A 21,355-nucleotide genomic window follows, 5' to 3' on the forward strand; every position below is an offset into this window, starting at 1 on the left:
TGGAAAACCCACAGCAAACATAATCAATGTTGAAAGAGTAAAAGCTTTTCCCCTAAGATCAGAAACAAGGCATGGATGCCACTTTTGCCACTTCTACTTAACATAGTATTGGAAGTCCTAGTCAGAGAAATTAGGGGACAAAAAGAAATAAAAGGCATCCAAATTGGGGAAAACAAAAAGTAAACATCTCTGTCTGCAAATGATATGATATACATAGAAAATCCTAAAGATGACTGGATTTTACACACACACACACATACATACATACACACATACACACACACACACAGAGTTAAAAAAAATGAATTCTGTAAAGTGGCAGGATAAAAAGTCACACACAAAAATCAGTTGCATTTATATATACTCACATGAACCATCTGAAAATGAAATTAAGAAGACAATTTCATTTACAATAACATATAAAAAGAAATAAAATACTTTGAAATTAGCCAAGAAGGGAAAGGGAAAGATTTGTACAAAGAGACCTACAAAACATTGCTGAAAAAAAATTAAACAAATATATCTCATGTTCATGGTTTGGAAGATTTAATATCATTAAGATATCAGTACTAACCAAAACGATCTACAGATTCAATGCAATCCTTATCAAAATCCCAATGACCCCTTCTGCATAAATAGACAAACTCATCCTAAAATTCATATGAAATTTCAAAGGACCCCAAACAGCTAAAACAATCCTGAAAAATATGGGGGAAAAAAAGACTCACACTTCTTGATTTCAAAACTTACTACAATACTACAGTAATCAAAACAGTCTGGTACGGGCATAGACAGACATATAGGCCAAGGGAATAGAAGAAAGAGTCCAGAAATAAAACCCAATTATTTTCAAAAGTTGTCAAGGCCATTTAATGGGGAAAAAACGGTCTTTACACAAATGGTGCTGGGAAGCTGGATATCCACATGCAAAATAATATAATTGGATCTTTACCAAATGCCATATACAAAGATTAACTCAAAATGGATCCATTACCTACATGTAAAAGCTAAAACTATAAAACTCTTACAAGAAAACATGGCAATAACTTCATGACGTTGGATCTGGCAATGATTCCAAAGGTACAAACAAATTTTTTAAAATATAATTAATAATACTGACATATATACTTAAAATGGTTAAGATAGTAAATGTTATGTTATGTAAAGTTTACTACAATAAAAATAATTTGGAGAAAATACAACTAAGTAACCCGTAGATCAAAGAGGAAGTCACAAGAGAAATAGGAAGACATTTTGTTAAAAATGTATAGATTTCATTTTTTAGAAAAGTTTTATATTAAAAAAATGAGCATATAGAATTCCCATATATTCCCTGCCAAAGTTTCACTTACTATTAATGTTTTACATTTGGGTGGTACATTCATTAGTATTGAACCAATATTAATACATTTTTGTTAACTAAAGTGCATACTGTATTTTGGTTTTCTTAGATTTCCTTAATGTCTTTTTACTGTTTCAGGAGCCCATCTAGGATAAAACATTGTATTTAGTTGTCAGGTCTCCTCGGGCAACTTTTGGCTACAACGGCTTCTCAGATTTCCTTGTTTTTGATGACCTTGATAGGTTTGAAGAGTATTGGCCAGGTGTATTCTTCAATGCCTTACTATTGAAATTTGTCTATTTTTTTTTGTCATGATTAAGACTGGGGTTATGGGTTTTCAGGAATAAGATCACAGAAGTAGAGTGCCATATTTATCCATAGTATCAAGGGTATATTCTATCAACATGATGTACGACAGTTGATGGTGACCTTGATCACCTGGCTGCAGTAGTGTTTATTAGGTTTCTCTACTATGCAATTATTCTTTGTACTCCTCTGGCCATACTGTACTTTTTGAAAGAAAGTCAATATGTGCAACCCACACTTAAGAGTTGGGAAATTATGATCCACTTCCTTTAAAATTGAATATCAATGTAATTTATCACAAATTCTTCTGCATGGGAGATTCGTCTCTTCTTTCCCATTTATTAACATATTTAATCATTTATTTATATCAGTATGAACTCATGGAAGATTATTTTATACTTCATACTATAATCCACTGCTACATTAGATTGTTGTTCAAATTGTTCCATCCTTTGCTACTTAGAATGAGAAAACATTATAAATTGAATGAAAATAAAAACACTTCAAAATGTGTGGGATGCAACTAAAGCAGTACTTACAGGAAGATTTGTTGTATTAAATGCTTGTACTACTGTTGTCCCTCTGTATTTGCAAGGGATTGGTTCCAGGACCTCCCACGAATACCAAAATCCTCGGATGCTCAAGTCCTTTACATAAAATAGCATAGTATTTGCATATAATCTAAACACATCCTCTCTCTCAGATACTTTAAATCATGTCTAGATTACTTATACCTAATACAACATAAATGCCATGTAAATAGTTGCTATACTATATTTTTAAAATTTGTAATTTTTTGTTGTTGTATTGTTATCTTTGTTCTTAAAATATCTTTGATCCACAGTTGGTTGAATTTGCAGATGCAGAATCTACAGATATGGAGGGCCAGTTGTATTTATGAAAAAGAAATATATCAGTAATCTAAGTTTCCACCTTAATAAATTAAGAAAAGATAAAATAAAATCCAAAGCAAGAAGGAAAAAGGAAATAATAATAAGCAGAAATCGATGAAATTGAAAACAATGAGAAAGTAAGTGAAACTAAAGGCTAGTTCTTGGAAAATATCAATAGAATTGATGCAGTATCTAGCCAAACTGATCAAGAAACACAGAACAAAGACACATTTTATGTAATTGAAAAAAAAGAGAGGTGATCAATGAAGATAAGACATTAAAAAGTTAATAAGGGAATATTACAAACAACTCTAGTGCCATAAGTTAGACAATTTACATGAATGGGACAAATTCACTGAAAAATACAAACTGCCAAAGCTCATTAAAAAAAAACAGAAAGACAACCTAAATAGTCCTATATCAATTAAATAAATTGAATACTGTTGTGGGCTGAATTGTGTAATCCCCCAAAAAATACATATATACTAAGTCCTAACTCCCAGTAACTAAATGTGACCGCCTTTGGAGATAGGGTCTATAAAGAGATGATTCAGTTAAAATGAAGTCATTAGAATAGCCCTTAATGTAATGTAACTGGTATCCTTATCACAGAGATAAGACACAGATATACACAGCAGGAAGACCATGTGAAGACACAGAGGAAAAGGGCCACCTGCAAGCCAAGGAGAGTGGCCTCAGAAGAAATCAACTTTGCTGACACCTTGATGTTGGACTGCTAGCCCACAGAATCACGAGAGCAATTCTTCGATACTTTGTTATAAAAGCCACCCCCCGCAAAAAAAAAAAAAAAAAAAAAAAAAAACCTAACACAAATATGTATTTAGAAACCTCACAAATTCCGGGTCCAGTTGGCCTCACTGGTGAATTTTACCAAACATTTAAGGAAGCGATACTACCAATTTTATACAAACTTTTCCAGAATATTGAAGAGGAGAAAACACTTCCAAATAATTTTATAAGGAAAGCATTACTCTGATACTAAAACCAGAAAAAGATATCACAAAAAAGAAAATTACAGATCAATATCCGTCATGAATATAAACACAGAAAAAGTCTTCAGGAAAATACTAGCAAATCAAATCGTAAAAGATAAAAACAATATTATACCATGACCAAGTTGGGCTTATCCCTGGAATGCAAAGCACGTTAGATATTTGGAAATCAACCAAAGTAACTCATCATATATCAACAGGCAAAAAAAGAAAAACTATATGATCATCTCAATAGATGCAGAAAACGCATTTAACAAAAGTAAGAGTCCATTCATAATAACTCTTCGGGAAACTAGAATAAAAGGAAGGCTCCCTTAATCTGATAAATGGCATTCACAAAAATCCTACAGCTAACATTATACTTTATGATGAAAAACAGAATGCTTTCTCCCCAAAATGGAGAATCTAGAAAGATGTCCACTCTCTTTCCTCTTATTCAACATTATACCAAAGGTTAATGCTAATGCAATAAGTCAGTAAGTCAAAAAAAATAAAAGGAAGGAAGGAAGGAAGGGAGGGAGGGAGGGAGGGAGGGAGGGAGGGAAGAAAGAAAGAAAGAAAGAAAGAAAGAAAGAAAGAAAGAAAGAAAGAAAGAAAGAAAGAAAGAAAGAAAGAAAGAAAGAAAGAGAGAGAGAGAGAGAGAGAGAGAGAGAGAGAGAGAGAGGGAGGGAGGGAGGGAGGGAGGGAGGGAGGGAGGGAGGAAGGAAGGAAGGAAAAGAGAAAGAAAGAGGAGGAGGAGGGAGGGAGAGAGGGAGGGAGGGAGGGAGGGAGGGAGGGAGGAAGGAAGGAAGGAAGGAAGGAAGGAAGGAAGGAAGGAAGGAAGGAACGAAGGAAGGAAGGAAGGAAGGAAGGGAAGGAAGGAAGGAAGGAAGGAAGGAAGGAAGGAAGGAAGGAAGGAAGGAAAGGCATATGCATTGTAAAGGTAGAAAAATAAAACTATGTTTATTCACCAACATAAGTATCTACATAAAAAAATTCCAAAAAATATATTTAAAAGGTCCTAGAATTAATGAGAGTTTAGGAAGGTTGAAGGGTAACACATGGGTAATATACAAAAATCAATCATATTTCTATCTACTATCAATGAACAATAGAAGCTACAATATTTTTCATAAGTCCCATTTACAATAGCACCAAAACATATGGAATACTTAGATATGAATGTAACAAAACATATATACAATCTATATGTTAAGACTGCAAAACAAACAAACACTGATGAAAGAAATCAAAGCAGACCTAAACAGAGTGAGGAATGCTTCCATCAGGAGAAACAACTACAAATCCATTGAATTGGAATTGGAGAAAGCCACTAGGCCATTTTGGGCTCCTCATATGCTACTGAATCATCATGGAAAGAGGGATTACTACACTGCCTAGTACGCTGGATTCTAAGTATTAAGGGGAAACGGGGCTACTGCTATCCAATGGGGTAAGGAGGAATATGTCTGCCATGCCAGTGATCCTCTAGGGTGTGTCAAGGTGATTAAAGTCAATGGAAAACTACAACCACCCAATCCAGGCAGAACTACTAATGACTTAGATCTTGAGGAATGAATGTTTGGGTCACCCTATCAGACCAGGAACCACAACCAAATAGGACGTTTGCTGAGCTGAAAGAGAATACCAAACAAGTGTAAGACAGCAGTGATCAAAACCAGATACAACCATGTGACCAGCTGCATGAACAGGGATATAATATTGTGACTTTTTCTTTTTTGATATGCATATTTATATATATCATATTTTTGTTTTCTTTTAAAAGTATTAAAGGGAATATGAATCACTTGGAAAAGAAAGACTATCACTGAAGATAAGAAAGAGACACTTTTGGAGAAGGGGAGAGAATGTTTTCAGTTGTACACAGATTAGTTTTATCACTGTAGACGCAAGCATAATGTTGTCTTTATTTGGATATTAAGTAACATTTAAAACGATGTGTATGGGTCCCAGCATGATATAGTGTGGACCATGACAGCTTTATAACATGTTAACATGGCTAGGCTGGACCACTTTTCCCAGAATTCTGTTTCCTGAATGTTTCCAGCCAGACAGGGCACAAGCGAGGTCCTCATCCTCATGTCAGATATGGAAGGCGAACATGGGGCAGCAGCTATTCTGTGCTCAGATGCACTGTGGATGATCTCTTGACTCCCCTCATTCTATATGTGGAAAGAAGAACCTAAAATCACAACAGTGCCAATCCTACCTGAATGAATATAACTGACATGTCATTCTATCTAAATTTCAAACAAGTTTACACAAGAATGCACAAAATAATTTAAAATCACCGAGGTAGCAAAAACTTGCCCAAATAGCTACAAAAATGTATTTTTTAAAAAGTTAGAGGGAGGATTTTCCTTTCCAGATATATTTAGAATGAATAGAATCAAAACAGAATACTATAATATGTCCACAGGAACAAACAAGTCAATTAGTAAAAAAATTTAGAGAATACAAAAGGATCAAACATTTTTGGAAACTTAATACGTGATAAAAGTATACATAAATTCATTTGGGAAATGTGGTTTACTTAGTGAATAGTGCTGGTATAACTGTCTAGTCATATGAAAGAAAATACAGTTTTCTATACCCCTATAATATTTAGTAACAAACTGCAAAGTCATGATCTAAGCAAAATAAATGAATAAAAATTCTGAAGAAAATTTAGGAGAATATTTGTATGTTTTTCCTGTAAAGAAGACCTTTTTAAGCATTTTAGAAATTAAGAATGTTCATGAAGGTCTCCCTTCTTAAGATATAGAATTGAGGGTCACAATTTGTAGCACATTTGTAGGACAGACAACATGTTAAAATTTCCAACATGTGAAGAGTTCCTACAAATTAATAAGAAAAGAAAAACAATGAACAAAGTGTATAAATACGCAAATCCAAGAAGAAGTTAATAAACATATATTAAGATACTTGATCCTGGCCGGGTGTAGTGGCTCATGCCTGTAATCCCAGCACTTTGGGACACTAAGCGGGGGTGGATCACAATGTCAGGAGTTCAAGACCAGCCTGGCCAACATGGTGAAACCTGGTCTCTACTAAAAATACAAAAATTAGCCAGGCATGGTGGTGCGTGCCTGTGGCCCCAGCTACTCAGGATGCTGAGGCAGGAGAGTTGCTTGAACCTGGGAGGCAGAGGTTTCAGTGAGCCGAGATCACGCCATTGCACTCCAGCCTGGGCGAGAGAACCAGACTCTGTCTCAAAAAAAGATAATTGATCCTACTAGTAATCAGTATAACAAAAATTTTGAATAATAAGGAGATGCTGTTTTTCATCCATCAGATTAGCAAAAATTAGAAAAAGGGTTATCTAATAATAATAGGAAGGTGGGAAAATTGAACCATCCCTAACAGCTTAGGGTAACAATAAATTTCTCTAAGCTTTTGGAAAGGAATCTGGTATTGCCCATTAAAATATAAGATGAACATAAACTTTTTCTTAACTATCTTACTTTAGGGAATCTAACCAAAATCAAAGTATCAGTACTTAGGAAATGTGTAAAAATATATAATGCAGAAAAAGTCAATTGGAGAATGGGTGAATGTATTATGGTATCTACATACAATGAAATATTAGACAACAATTAATCCTATGTTAGAATATGTCTTAACCTATGTACATAATACAGTTTAAATTTTAAAAACTATGGTTGCAGAGTAATTGTAGAGTTGTAGAGCACACATCAATTTTCATTTAAACTTTAAACAGAAAATCTGTTTTTATATCTTTGTGTATTGTTAGATAAACTATTAATATTGGTTGCCTCTGAATCAGGATTCAAGATGACGGGAGGAAATTATTAACTTTTTCTCGATATCATTCTATATTGATTTTCATTAAAATATTAGCATATGTTAACTTTATAATTTATTTTTTAAATTTTGGCTTTTAAAATATTTTATTAAATGTTAAATAGGTACAAAATAATAATTAAGTGAAATATCTTTAAGAAAAAGAACAATACATACCCAATTTAAAACAGAACATTAGCCCCTGATGCTCCTGTGTCCCCTTCCCAGACCTCATTCCTCGTCCTCCTCCCTCAGGGTATAATCACTATTCTGAATTGTGCTATCATTCCTTTTGTTTGTTTTGTTTACCCTTTATGCTGTTTGGCATTTTTTGCAAGTTTATATAGATTAAATTATTTTGTTTTAAATCTCGACTTTTTTGCTAAGACTGCATCTGGGTTTATTCATCTTCACATTAAACAAAATACAATATTTAATTCATACATGCTGGTGTTGACAGATATCTGAGTTATTTACAGTTGAAGTCTATTACAAACAAGCCTAGTATGGACATTCTTGCATATGTCTTCTGTTACAAAAGGAAAAGAGTTTCTCTAAGATAAATAACCAGGAAGGAAATTGCTAGGACATATGGCATGTGCACATTAAAAAAAACACCAAATTATTTTCCAAAATGGTTTCCATCAAGCCACATACTCACCAATATTAACTATTATCACATTTTTAAAAATGGAAACCATCTAGTCAGTGTAAATTATTATTTCAATATGATTTAATTTTCACTTCCCTGATTCAAAATTAGGTTGGACCACTTTTTCTTATTTTCTCTTCTGTGAAATGCCTGTTAATGTGTTTTGCCCATCTTTCTATTTGGTTATCTTTTACTTATTAATATGCAGTTCTTTATATTTTCTAGTCATTAATCCTTTGTGAGCATAGACCTCAGTAACAGACCCTAGGAGGAGCTTAACCATAGTTCTAAACTGAAACTGACACGGAGGGTACTAAGAAAGAAAAAAGCAATGTCTATCTACTTTTCCCTAGGAACTGGCCTTACTCTAACAGCTAAGACATGGTATTCCCTGTTTGCAAAGGAATATGTTCTTATTTTTATTTTTAAAATATATTTATATTCAAAATTCCATTTCTGCCTAAATATAGAAAGCTAATATGAGCATCACTCATACCCTAACAATATATACAAGTTGAAAAAACAAAGCACTAAATCAAAAATTTTGAACCCATCAGAGAGCTGAAGTTGCAGGGCAACCAAGTAGTCTGAAATCTAAGGAAAGACAGACTCTCCTAAAGAGTGACAGGACGTGAACACTGGCTCCCTGTTGCAGTTCAAAGGAGAAAGAGATACCAGGCACTATACAAATGGGAAAGAAGTATTCAGACATAAAATGTACTGTACATAAATGTACTGCTGATAGCTGGATGTGGGCCAGTGTGACAATACAGAACAGCGTAAAGCCACAGACACAAAGAGAACTTGCACACATTCAAAGACTCAAATTCACAGACCTCCAACAGGTGCTCATAAGAAAGACTGAGAGCAGAGCAGGAGATGGGAAGAACCATTCCCTCAGAAGGGTAGGCTTGGAGGAGGGGAGCTACTGTCATGGTAGAAAATGCATAAAGCCTCACTAAGACCTATTTTTCCCAGAATAAAAGCCTCACACTGCAGGAGGAGGAGCATCAATTCCTGCTGTATATAAGTGTAGACACACTGCAGTTGGGAAAAGAGCAAACAAAACCCCTCTATTCCTGGAGAAGGTGCAGAAAGCAGTCCTGAGTCCAGGATTTGATGCCATTATTATTACAAAACTCCTACCACTACACTAAGTGAAGGGGAGGAAACCTTCTCCACTATGGACTTACCAAAGGTGTCAGGCAGAGTCTGGATGCCATGAGAAGGGGTAGTATCACTGACCAAGCCTGTCACTGAGGACCAGGGATGGAGGACCTGCCCAAGGCTGATAATGGAATAGGACAAGAAACAATGACTTGGCCCTCCCTCCCCAGGCAAGCAAGCACCAGTCTACTGCTAGAAGATGGGCAGAAGAAGGAGAGAGAGCCCTTCTGAAGCACAGGCACACAGGGAAGGCCCAAAGTTGAGGATGAAATAGGAAAAGGCCAACAATAAAAACTCTTTAGCACCCCAGCTGCCACCCTGCACACAAGCTAAATCCTAAGGAATTCTAAGCCAATGGTTCACTATAGGTAATGAGAGCAACACAAAACCAAAACCCAGCTCATGTCCTAAATGGCCTACCAGAGGAATAGGCATGACTATTTCTAGGCATAAATTCTATTTACTTCAGTCTCTTTTTTTCTACACCCAGTACCAACACTCAATCAGATATATAGACATATAATGAAGCTGCAGCAGCTGCAACAACAGAAGCCAGTGTCGAAAAGCAAAGCAATCACAGAAAAAAGTATCAGCAACAACCCATCTGTCAGAGTTATCCAACAGGGAATTTTAAATAACTATCATTAACATGTTTAAGCTCTATGAAAAATGCAGACAAAATGCATTATCAACAGAGACAGAATCTGTAAGGAGGTGTCAAATGGAAATGTACATAAAAAAAACACTGTATGCTTTCAATGCGTTCATTAGTAGACTCGACACAACCAAGAAAGGAATCAGTAAACTTGAAGATAGGTTGACAGAAATTACCTAACTGAAATACAAAGAGTAAAAAGAATAGGAAAAAAAAAAAAAAAGTAAAAAGCAACCAATAACATTAGTACAGCTTCTTTGGAATACAGTTTGTCTATTATACACTTATGACCCAGCAATCCCACTCCTAGATATTTACCTTAAAGTAATGGAAACTTATGTTTACACAAAGTTTGTGAATATCTGTGGTATTATCCATAATTGCCAAAATCTGGAAACAACCCAGTGTCCTTCAACTGGTGAATGGAATACTATTCAATAAAAAAGAAATTAAATACTGATAAATGCAATGACACAGATGAATATCAAAAGAATTACGCTAAGTGAAAGTTGGACTCAAAAGGCTACATATTTATGATTCCTTTTATATAATACCTTGAAAAAGACAAAAGTAAAGAGAATGAAAATAGATTACTGGTTGCTAGGCACTGGTGGTAGGGTTAACTACAAAAAAATACAAGAGAAATGTGTGGGGAGATAGAAATGTACTATACCTTGATTGTGGTGGCAAACCTGGGTCAAACCTCATAGAACCGAATGCTAAAACGGTGAATTTTCCTGTATGCCTCAGTTTAATTAAGCATGTTTTAATTAATTAAAATTATGCCTCATTTTACAAAAGCATATTCTTATAACAAACTATTTTTGTATATTTTGTATATAGTGTGGACTGTGACAGCTTTATAATATGTTAACATGGCTAGGCTGGACCACTTTTCCCAGAATTCTGTTTCCTGAATGTTTCCAGCTAAGACAGGGCACAAGCGAGGTCCTCATCCTCATGTCAGATATGGAAGGCGAACATGGGGCAGCAGCTATTCTGTGCTCAGATGCACTGTGGATGATCTCTTGACTCCCCTCATTCTATATGTGGAAGGAAGAACCTAAAATCACAACAGTGCCAATCCTACCTGAATGAATATAACTGGCATGTCATTCTATCTAAATTTCAAACAAGTTTACACAAGAATGCACAAAATAATTTAAAATCACCGAGGTAGCAAAAACTTGCCCAAATAGCTACAACAATGTATTTTTTAAAAATTAGAGGGAGGATTTTCCTTTCCAGATAAATTTAGAATGAGTAGAATCAAAACAGAATAATATAATATGTCCACAGGAACAAACAAGTCAATTAGTAAAAAAATTTAGAGAATACAAAAGGATCAAACATTTTTAGAAACTTAATACGTGATAAAAGTATATATAAATTCATTTGGGAAATGTGGTTTATTTAGTGAATAGTGCTGGCATAACTGTCTAGTCATATGAAAGAAAATACAGTTTTCTATACCCCTATAATATTTAGCAATATTTTTGTATGAGATCTGCAGTTTAATAATTGTGTAATATGATATTTTCTTAATTGGGTTTGATAGTTTCAACTAAAGTCATTAGAGAAGATGTTTCCAACATTTGATGGGACGTTGGTTATGGATGACCTCCAAGATCCTCTCCAACTCCAAGGTTTTTGAGGTGTGCATGTGATCCCCCAAGTTTACAAATACAAATTTTATAAATATATATATACACACACACATATATAAAGTATATATTCATAGTTCTAATTACATTTATATTATATATACATGTAAATACACATACACAAACAGTTCTGAAATACTCTTCAGTGTTATAATTTGTTATGCATATTTGTTGTTTTCTTTTTTCCCCACTATAAACATGTGATAATTTGTAATCCAAAAATGTTATTATTTTACTTACAAAGCATATATTGTGCAACAAATTTTTAAAAAGGAAATTAGGAAGCAGGTTGTTATTTTTCAAATCTATAAAATATCTAGCTTTAAAAAAATGGATTTTACTAAACTGACATATTTAATACCTTAAAATACTTGAAGAAAGGACAGAAATTAGCCATTCTGAATATGGGGTGTGGAGCATTTTTTTAATTGTATTTTTTTATTTTTAAAAGAAAATCCTAGAAAAGCATATTTTCCCATTTTTTGAAGTTTTTCCTAGCTCTTTCTTTCATTGGTAATAGAAATATCTTTGTGCATATCTCTAAAATAGAGCCTCAACTTGTTACTACAAATAGGATGATGTCATACCAGAAAGTAGTGGGGAGAGAGCCTGTGAGGGTCCTGCAGGCTCCTCGTTCTCACTGCTCAACCTGTCTCTTCTGAAGGGGACTCTGGCTGTCCACATGCTGGGATCACTGCCACTAGAAAAGAAATGTATATATTTGCCCATGGTTTCAAAGAATATATACATTTGAGAAATACTTTCTAATCACCTTGATTATTTAATTGACATTCACTTCCATTTCAATTCAGTCACCCACTCCCATTGTCATCACCTGAAATTGGCTCACTTGTGAGATAATTCCCAAATCCCAATGTCTGATCATAAACTCCATCTCCTCCCACTACTTTTACCTTGCAAACTAGTCGCCTCAGATCCATCCGCCTATTTACCTTCTCCTCTCCTCTACCTAGGCTGCGGGAGGGAAGTACTAGGGTTACTGGGCTTTCTAATATCAGCAGAGAGCCATTTGGAAAACACCACCATGTCCCTGGTTGGTTTCCTGTACCATTGGTTTCTTCCATGGCAGCTAATTCCAAGCCACCATCCTGTTAGAGTCCTTATCTTAATACTTTCTCCGCCTTAGTAAAACTGTAACTTCTTCTAGAAAATACCAGAAAATAGAAATTCTTTCAATTATCTTTTAAAACATTTACTTAGATGCATCAATGTCTTTCTTATTCCTTGCTTTCTGCCTGTTCAAAATTCATCCTTCCATGTTCTTAACCTGATTCCTTCTACCTCCTCTAAGGTACTTTCTATAACTTATATATATTTTTTAACATATCATGAATCACTCCCTATCTACAAATTCTTTCATATCATACTCACTTTTCTGTATCTAAAAAATAGGAAATGCTTTAAACTCTGTCTAGCTACTAATCGTTAACAGATTTTTCAAATACTAGCCCATATTCACTTTCTGTTTCCTTTGCAACCTCTCCATACTCAGCTGACTCGCTAATGCTATCAACTTGGCTCCTGTTGCATTTTCATTTGCAACCCTACCTAGCAAAATCCTCCTAACTTGACTTCCGCATCTAACCTTCAATGTTTAGAGAAAATTCTTACTAAAACACAAACTTAATTACACCTGCCCACCAATATCAGGATAAATCAAAGCCCCTTATCAGACACCTAAGTTTAAGATATTGGCCAGGTGGCCTCTGTGTACTTTTTCATCACCATCTCCACTGATTTCCTACCTCCACTGTATGCTTTAACCTTAGCAAAATAAATGCCTTTTTCTTTTACTTCTGTAAGGCATTTCGGGTTTCTTACTCTTTTCTCCTTCTCATTTTTTCTTGGATTACTATAAACATTTAATTAATCTCCACTGACTGCCACTTCCAGCTATCCTCACCTTGCCACCAGCATTCCTCCTTCTGTGTGGATAAATAGACAGTTTCACAAATAAAACAAAAAGACCCTCCCTATGCATCCTTTTCATTTTAACAGACTGAATAAAATGTATACTCAGCTTCACATATATGGCGTTACTTCCCACCCCAGCCCACGCTGTATTTTGGGCTCCACCTCTCATCTTCTCCAGCTTCCTGGCATTCCACCTCACACACACCCTACGACTCTTGGCACCTAATATTTCTCCCCATTAGTAAGATATTTTCACAACTCCTTACCCTCGCTCAAACTTCTTCCTCTTGCCTGAAACGTTCTTCTCCTTTTCACCTGCTAGGTTTCTATTTAATTAAATCCTAAATTCAACTAAAATATCTTTTCTTCAGAGAAGCTTGTGGGAAACCTCCCTCATGCATAGTCAGTCTTCTGTACCCGCAATCTTTGGATTTTGACTCTAAAATAATGTTTACTACATTGTACATCAATTTGTCTTTTATATGTCTGTTTTCCTAATTAAACTGTGAACTGAAGAGCCAAAAATATATAGTCGTTTTTATTTGTGTACAATGCTTAGTATATCATAGAATCTCAAAAAGCCTTTGGAATTACTGTTATTTGTTTAATGCACTTCTGAAAGTTGTACATACAAATTTCATACAATACACATACAAAAACACACAATATAAAGAATATACACATTCTTATACAGTGCTATTCCAGTGAGGGTAGCTAAAATTACTGATAAATCTCTAAGAAAATATGGCTTAACAAAATGTTTCCTCATTTGATGTTTTTGCTTATAACACCTAAATTTGAATATTTTATAAGCATGAAAACTTGTTTCTTTAGTTTTCTTAATGGAAATTTACTGTTCTTCAGGTACTTTAAATTTTTTAAACATATACTACCAGAAATTCACCATACTAATAATCCTATTGTTTATACCATATAATTTTCTTTCTGAAAACAGATTACATTTCTAACAAAATTTAGTGCTGTACTGAGAGCTTCATGCTACCTCAAGTACACTGACCACTTCAAAAGCTCCAAGCATATTTGCAAAAGCTTTGACACCAGGTAACTATTGAGAGGATAGAGAAATTGAATCCTTCAAGAATACTTTTCTCTTGTGTTAATTAACATATTTGTGAGATCGTAACCATATTCCTAAGAAAGCTAAATCAGGTTTATAAAAGGCTGTATCTTGAAAAATTAAACATTTGAGGGCCATTATTCACTGTCTCCATGCAGAGGGCTAGCTATGAATATAAGTAGCATAAACAGAAAACTCACTAAATAAGCATATCAGTTATACCTTTCTGAAGGCTCTTCAAAAATATCCTCATAATCATTACGTGGGAAATTCCGAAGAGAAGGTTTTACCTTCTCCGAGTTAACTTTCTTCTCAAAAACCTACAGACATAAGAAAGGAAACAAATTATAGCCCTGGTTTTAGAAAAAATGTGGTTTAAAAGAAACATGATTTCTATAGCTACTTAAGAAGAGTGAAAAGATCTGCAATAATGGAATTATAACCACAATCACATAGTATAATTCTGCTCCTAGAAAATCACTTAACTGTATATCTCCCTATAAAATATTTTTCAATCTGTCAAAACAGTGCAGAGTACTATGTAAACAGAAGTTATTTATATTAAATAACTCAAGTGATTTTTCAAAACTAAATTTTTAAAAAGCTTCGTTTGAGAAAAAATAGATTTATTACTTCAGCTCATAAGAGATTTTCTTATAAGTGTTCACCATGTTTTGTTTACTGTGAATATAAAACTCCTGCCACTATATTTATCTTTACTTTAGTACTTGCACCATCCAATCTACTAATTCTAAGTATTTCTCCACATTTCACTGCCCAATTTTGCACTGGAGAGACTTCAGTCTTGACAAGTCGCAGTGCTAGTGCCCCAGTCATCATATACACATGTTTCCTTCCCTCTTTGTCTAATACTGTCTTGCCATACTTGACCTTCTGTTTTCTCAAGAACATCTTTTGAATCAGCTGATCGAATCTCATTCACACACAAAAATAACTTTGGGATTATTACTGAAATTAAGTGATATGAATTTTTAAATTTAAATTAGAAATAAGTGATATATTTATATATTAAGTATTATTATCCACTAATATGATATAGCTACCCAGCAAACACATTATAAAATATTCTCAATAAAGACAATGTACACTTTTTCTTAGATTTACTGCTAAACACTTTAAGTGGCACAATTGTAAATGTAATGTTATAGATTAGACCTTATATTTACTACACACTGCTCAGTCCGCAAACCACATGTTTTTACATCTAGTATTTTTGTGTACATTCCATTCTAAATACTTTAAACTTCCATTATGATTTCTTCTTTGACTAATGAGTTTACTAGTGTTTGCTTGGTGTATATTTAATTTTTACTTTAAAATCACAGGAAAATGTCCACCTAAGATTCCTTCTCATTAAACTATGTAGCTAACCAATACATTAAATGAAATGAGCTTCACAGAGTTGAACTAGTTTTGAAATCAGCATTGATTGGGAAATCCCTAAAAATTACTTTCAGGATAATTAAAATTGAAATGTAGAAACTGTGGCTCCAGTGGGATGGAGGAAAAGAAGTGGGACAGTGCTATTACACAAACATGATCCCACTTCCCTCCTATGAGACATGTTTAAAAGTCATTTGAGTACAATTCATTTACTTAGAAGAAGTAACATCTGGAAGTCCTAACACAATTTAAACCTGAGACATCTTTCAAGTCATGGTTCAAAATGAAATTGATTATATTTATTTTTTAAAGAAGCAAACTGTTCTAGACGGCTGCAATTCAAATTTAAGGTTGACTAACATATGTCTGATTGAGTGAAATTTGATTTTGCTAACAATACCAAGAACTAACATGGAGAAACATAATAAATTATCAACATGGCAGGACTTTTGGAGATTGCTCACTGAATCAAATTAATATGAAATTTTTTTAAATGTTAGAAAATGTTTTCTGAGGAGCCTAAGTTAGCTTTTCTGTACTCCATGAAGCAAGGATTTATGAGGACAAAGTGAAAACAGTAACACAGATAGGAGCCTGGTTTCTAGTCTGTGACTCAAGAGTCGTATGATCATAGACAAATTGCTTCAGCTTTCACCTCTAAAATGAGTGCCGGCATAAAAATGTCTTTAACAGGCCAGCCGTGGTGGCTTATGCCTATTATCCCAGCACTTTGAGAGGCCGAGATGGGTGGATCACTTGAGGCCAGGAGCTCAAGACCAGCCTGGCCAACATGGTGAAACCCTGTCTCTACCAAAAATCCAAAAAATAAATTAGCCTGTCTCAAAAAAAATTAGTAATGCTCCAAATCTAACCAACTTCAAGTCTATGAGTCTAGACAATTTCTAGGGGACAGCATCTATCTGAAAGGACATAAAAATGGCTACAATATCAAATTGTTTCATGAAATATAAGAAAAACAAGTTCTAATGAAATCAGGTAATTTTCCCAACACTCTAAAAACCATCCAGGAATGTTCTAAGATCCTTTTTTCTTAAAGGAAACTTTAAAGCATATCAGAATTCATCCTAGATAGGCCAAGCTATAACTTAGAAAAAAAAAAAAAAAACCAAAGTAAAAATATAAACAAAATCACAAAATGTGCTCAGTTCTAGAAGAAGTCAAATAAGACTATAAGACTATACAAAGGATCTACTTGGGCCATTCTGTGAAGGTGTTCCCATTCAAACTGTCTCTGCTTCAAACAGGAAACCATTCTGATCAGAGAAAAGAATGGCTCAAGAGTGAACTAAAAGCCCAACATGGCACTAACAGCCATAGATTCCCAGCCAAAGATGTGATGGTAGCCTTGATGTGCCCAACTTAAGTATAGCAGAGAACAGACAGGAGATAATAACCAAGTTACAATGTTGTTCTTAAAAGCGGCACTCCTGCCCATCTGGGGTGGAGGTGGCAATTGAACGGGGGAAGCGGTAGAAGCAGTATTTGGTCTATGCACTGACTTTATCTCTATTATTGCTGTAACTTACAGGAAATGAGCACAAGGCCAGCATCATCATGGCAGTTCCAAAGCTCTAGTTGACTAGGTAAGAGAAAAAAAATGCAAAGCACCCGCCAGACTAAAATCCATTTCCCTTTTTTTTGTGTCCTAACCCCAGCACTATCTCCACAAATGGGGTAATGTGTTGACGTAAGAGGTTTTGTCACAGACTTTTCACAGCCCTCTACTTTTCCATAGTTTGGAGATACCCAATCATGCTGTCTCAAACAATGAAAAAGTCCACAATCAATACATCTAAAGGTGCTTCAAACTTCATGTGAAATTTATTTTGTATCTTCATTAGTAGCACAAAACAAGTGCCTGTAAAATTTCTAGAGTAGCATTAGAAAATGCAATTCACTAGAAACTTGGCAAAAAGTTCCACTCTTTCAAATCCCTATTTTGGTCACTGTCAACACTACAGTGCAAAGAATTAAGAAATTATTTTGGTGAAAACAAAATAGATACCCATTTCCCAGAGAGCATAGTCAGCAACTTAGGTATTAGCCAAAATTAGTAGAGATCCCTCTCCTTTCAGTCTTACCTTTGATCTAGGTGTGTTTTTCTTACTTGATGAAGGCAAAGTCTCCCTGAAATTCAGGTCTTCTTCTTCAGAGTCATTTCCCTCATAATCTTTTACTGAACAAAGCGGGGGGAAAACTGATCAAATAGAAAACACTACACAGAAGGAAAAATGGAGACTTAATGAGAAAAAACAAGCTACATGAGGGGAATTTTCACCTACTTTTCCTGTTTTCCAAACACCCCATCTTTATCTCCTATGGTAATCATCTCTTTCCCCCCTGCTTTGAAAAAAGCAACATAGCAAAGCTGATCCTTCTTCTAGGATTATCCTCAGGGAGTTGACTTTTGAGCAGTTCCCTTGTTCCTCACTGCCACATTATTCAAGAAAGTACTCTTCAAGTAAATCCTAGATATTTACAACCTGCAGAACCCATGCATTGGGATCTACAGAATACAGTCTTCTGTGTTTCAGAGTCTGTTTCTTGAATAAAGAATACTGTGTTACAAAAGTCCCACTTTAACTTCTTGTATTATTTATAATTCATAAGTTAGCAAGCAATATGTTAAATTATATAGAAAATTGTTTTCAGCTTTGTCGAAGAATGTAATATGAATCATCCCAAGGAAACTCTGGGTTTCTTATATGATTGTTCCTAATTACTGTGTAAATTTTACTGCACAGACTCTTTCAGATAAGAAGCCGAGAGAAAATTTTCTCTGATCTCAGTATTGAGCACTCACAGTACTGTTTCTCATACCATAGCAGCATGAAATATTATGATTTAGAACTTCTGTGACATGGCATATTACAAAATCAATAAAAATATAGTAAACAAGCACTATGGAATTGAAAAAGTGTGTTCCTGAATGTGTGTTAAAAAGGAAATCTAATAGAAATTATGAACCTTTATAACATATGAATTAATTTTATAAATTAAGACATTAAGAAATGTCAATGAAGGGACAACATATCAAAACTAATGTGAAGTAGCTAAATGAGTATTTAGATAGAGGGAAAATGTATAGGTTTAAATATGTTTACAAAAAAAGTAGAAAAAAACCTGATATAAATGAGTTTTGTATTCAATCATAGAGGCCAAAGAAAAACCGAGGAAACCCAGAGAAACTACAAAGGAGGAAATCATAAAGAAAACCATAATAATAGAAAATAAGCCTAAAGAATAATCAGCAAAATCCAATACACTAGTTCTTTGGAAAAAAACTTAAAAATACACAACCCTCTTTCACTATCAATCAATGGAGAGTAAGTGCACAAATGACATTAAAAATGAAAAAGAATCGCTTCTCAGCCTTTTGGCTAAGATCAAGTGTGAAAATGAAAAAGCACACAACTACAGATGCAACTCACTTTTTTAAAGGTAATAAGCAAATACTATGAGAAACTTTAGGAAAATCTGATGAAATGGAAACTTTTATAAGAGAATTATAAGTTATGAAAATTTACTCCAGAAGATGTAGAAAGCCTAAATAGTGTCATAACCATTTAAAAAGTCAAACCAATAATCAAAAATACCACTCCCAAGAGGAAAAAGCATATGGGCCCAAACAGGTTTCCAGATGGCATTTTATCAGACTTTCAGTGAAGAAAAATCTTTCTTATGCAAACGGTTTTGAAATAGGAAATTCCGCAAACCTAGGAAGGAGCTTCAAGTGCTAGAAAAAAAAAATTAACAGAAAAACAAGTCTATAAGAAATATAAACAAGCAACTCAAAGAAGGTGACTTACAGGCCAGTAATGTATTTTTAAAAAGTCCAGTCTCACCTGACAAACAAAAAATGAAAATTGAAACAACCTACAACTTACTTTCATTTATGCTTATAAGAGATTTACTGTAATAGGACTTAACCACAACTAATCAGAAAATAGGACAAAATATATAAAACAATAATTTTCAGACCTTGAACAACAGATTATGATCCCAGAGAGAAGGGGGTGAGCCTTCTGGTTGCTCCAGATCATGGCCTCCAGGAGTTTGCAGGCTATAGCTCAGGAAAGGAATCAGAGTCCAGTGATTCACCGATTGAGAAGAAAAAGATCAAAGTTAGGAGAGGCTGAGGCAGCCAGAATTTGTAGGGCAGAATAACAGGGAGGCCTATTATTATATTATTATAATAATAATAGGAGGGAGCTATACAGAACAAGAGAAGTCTAAGTAGCTGCAAAGAAACCCACTCATGTCTTTTGCAGAATGTAGATATGCTTATATGAAGGAAGACAATCTCTGATACTCAGGAAGGATCACCGGAAAGTAGCAAGCCACATAATTCCTAGAAACAGTTCATATGAGCCAGAATGAGGAGACCCTGCAATACAGGGACATTGAGGATAGTGCACAGAAGAGATACCTCTTAGTAGTAAAACCATCCCTGGAACAGAAGCTCCTTAGGGCCACCTATAAAAAAGGTGAAGAGCAAGCCTCAGACAGGATCAGGTTAAACTTCAAGTAACATAACTACGAGGCAGAAAAACCCAACATTCTTTAAAGAAATATCAAGGCTGGGTGCGGTGGCTCATGCCTGTAATCCCAGCACTTTGGGAGGCCCAGGCAGGTGGATCATGAGGTCAGGAGTTCGAGATCAGCCTCACCAACAAGGTGAAACCCCATCTCTACTAAAAATACAAAAATTAGCTGGGCATGGTGGCGTGCACCTGTAATCCCAGCTACTCAGGAGGCTGAGGCAGGAGAATCGCTTGAACCCGGGAGGCGGAAGGTTGCAGTGAGCGCACCACTGCACTCCAGCCTGCGAGACAGAGCAAGACTCTGTCTAAAAAAAAAAAGAAAGAAAGAAAGAAGAAGAAGAAAGAAAGAAAGAAAGAAAAAGAAAAAATCTAGCACCAAAATCATGTAATTCACAATATGTAGTAAACAATTAACAGGTATGCAAAGGAATAGAAAAGTATAACCCATAGCCAAATCAATCAATCAATAGAAATGTACTTAGAAATGACAGATGACAAAATTCAGAAAAAAGAACTTTTTAACTATTATAAGTTTTTAAAAGGTGCTCAAGGAAATAAAGAAAAACATGATACAATAAAGAGATATAAATAATGTAAAAATAAGATATACTGAAATTTCTAGAGACAATGTATGAACTAAAAGAAATTAACAGCAGATAAGGCAGTAGAGAAGGAAAAAAATCAGTGTCTGTCAATATACAGCAAGAGTGTATCCAAAATGAAGCACACAGTAGCAAAAAAAAGAAGACTGAACAGACTCAGCAAACTGGGACAACGTAAGTGAACTAAAATTTCTGTAACTGGAATACCAAAAGTAAAACAAATATGAAGAAATAATAGCTGAAATGTTACCAAACTAGATGAAAACTATAAACCA

General features: G+C 34.7%; 1 protein-coding gene across 4 annotated transcripts in view; it reads right to left on the reverse strand.

Annotated features, from left to right (window-relative positions):
* The window catches only part of PTPN20 (protein tyrosine phosphatase non-receptor type 20), a 102,523-nt gene that overhangs the window by 45,770 nt on the left and 35,398 nt on the right, over positions 1–21,355 (reverse strand). For 3 of the 4 annotated variants that reach the window (XM_065520697.2, XM_065520696.2, XM_045399927.3), the window contains exons 1-3: positions 18,016–18,151; positions 14,732–14,829; positions 12,084–12,196 (exon numbers count right to left, since the gene is read on the reverse strand). In XM_065520697.2, coding sequence (XP_065376769.1) covers positions 12,084–12,180 — 97 coding nt within the window. In that variant the 5' untranslated portion in view covers positions 12,181–12,196; positions 14,732–14,829; positions 18,016–18,151. Of the gene's footprint in view, positions 1–12,083; positions 12,197–14,731; positions 14,830–18,015; positions 18,152–21,355 lie in introns of those variants that run through there. The other variant, XM_045399929.3, reaches the window with a different exon arrangement.

This window comes from Macaca fascicularis, chromosome 9, assembly GCF_037993035.2.
Source record: "Macaca fascicularis isolate 582-1 chromosome 9, T2T-MFA8v1.1".
Lineage (NCBI taxonomy): Eukaryota > Metazoa > Chordata > Mammalia > Primates > Cercopithecidae > Macaca > Macaca fascicularis.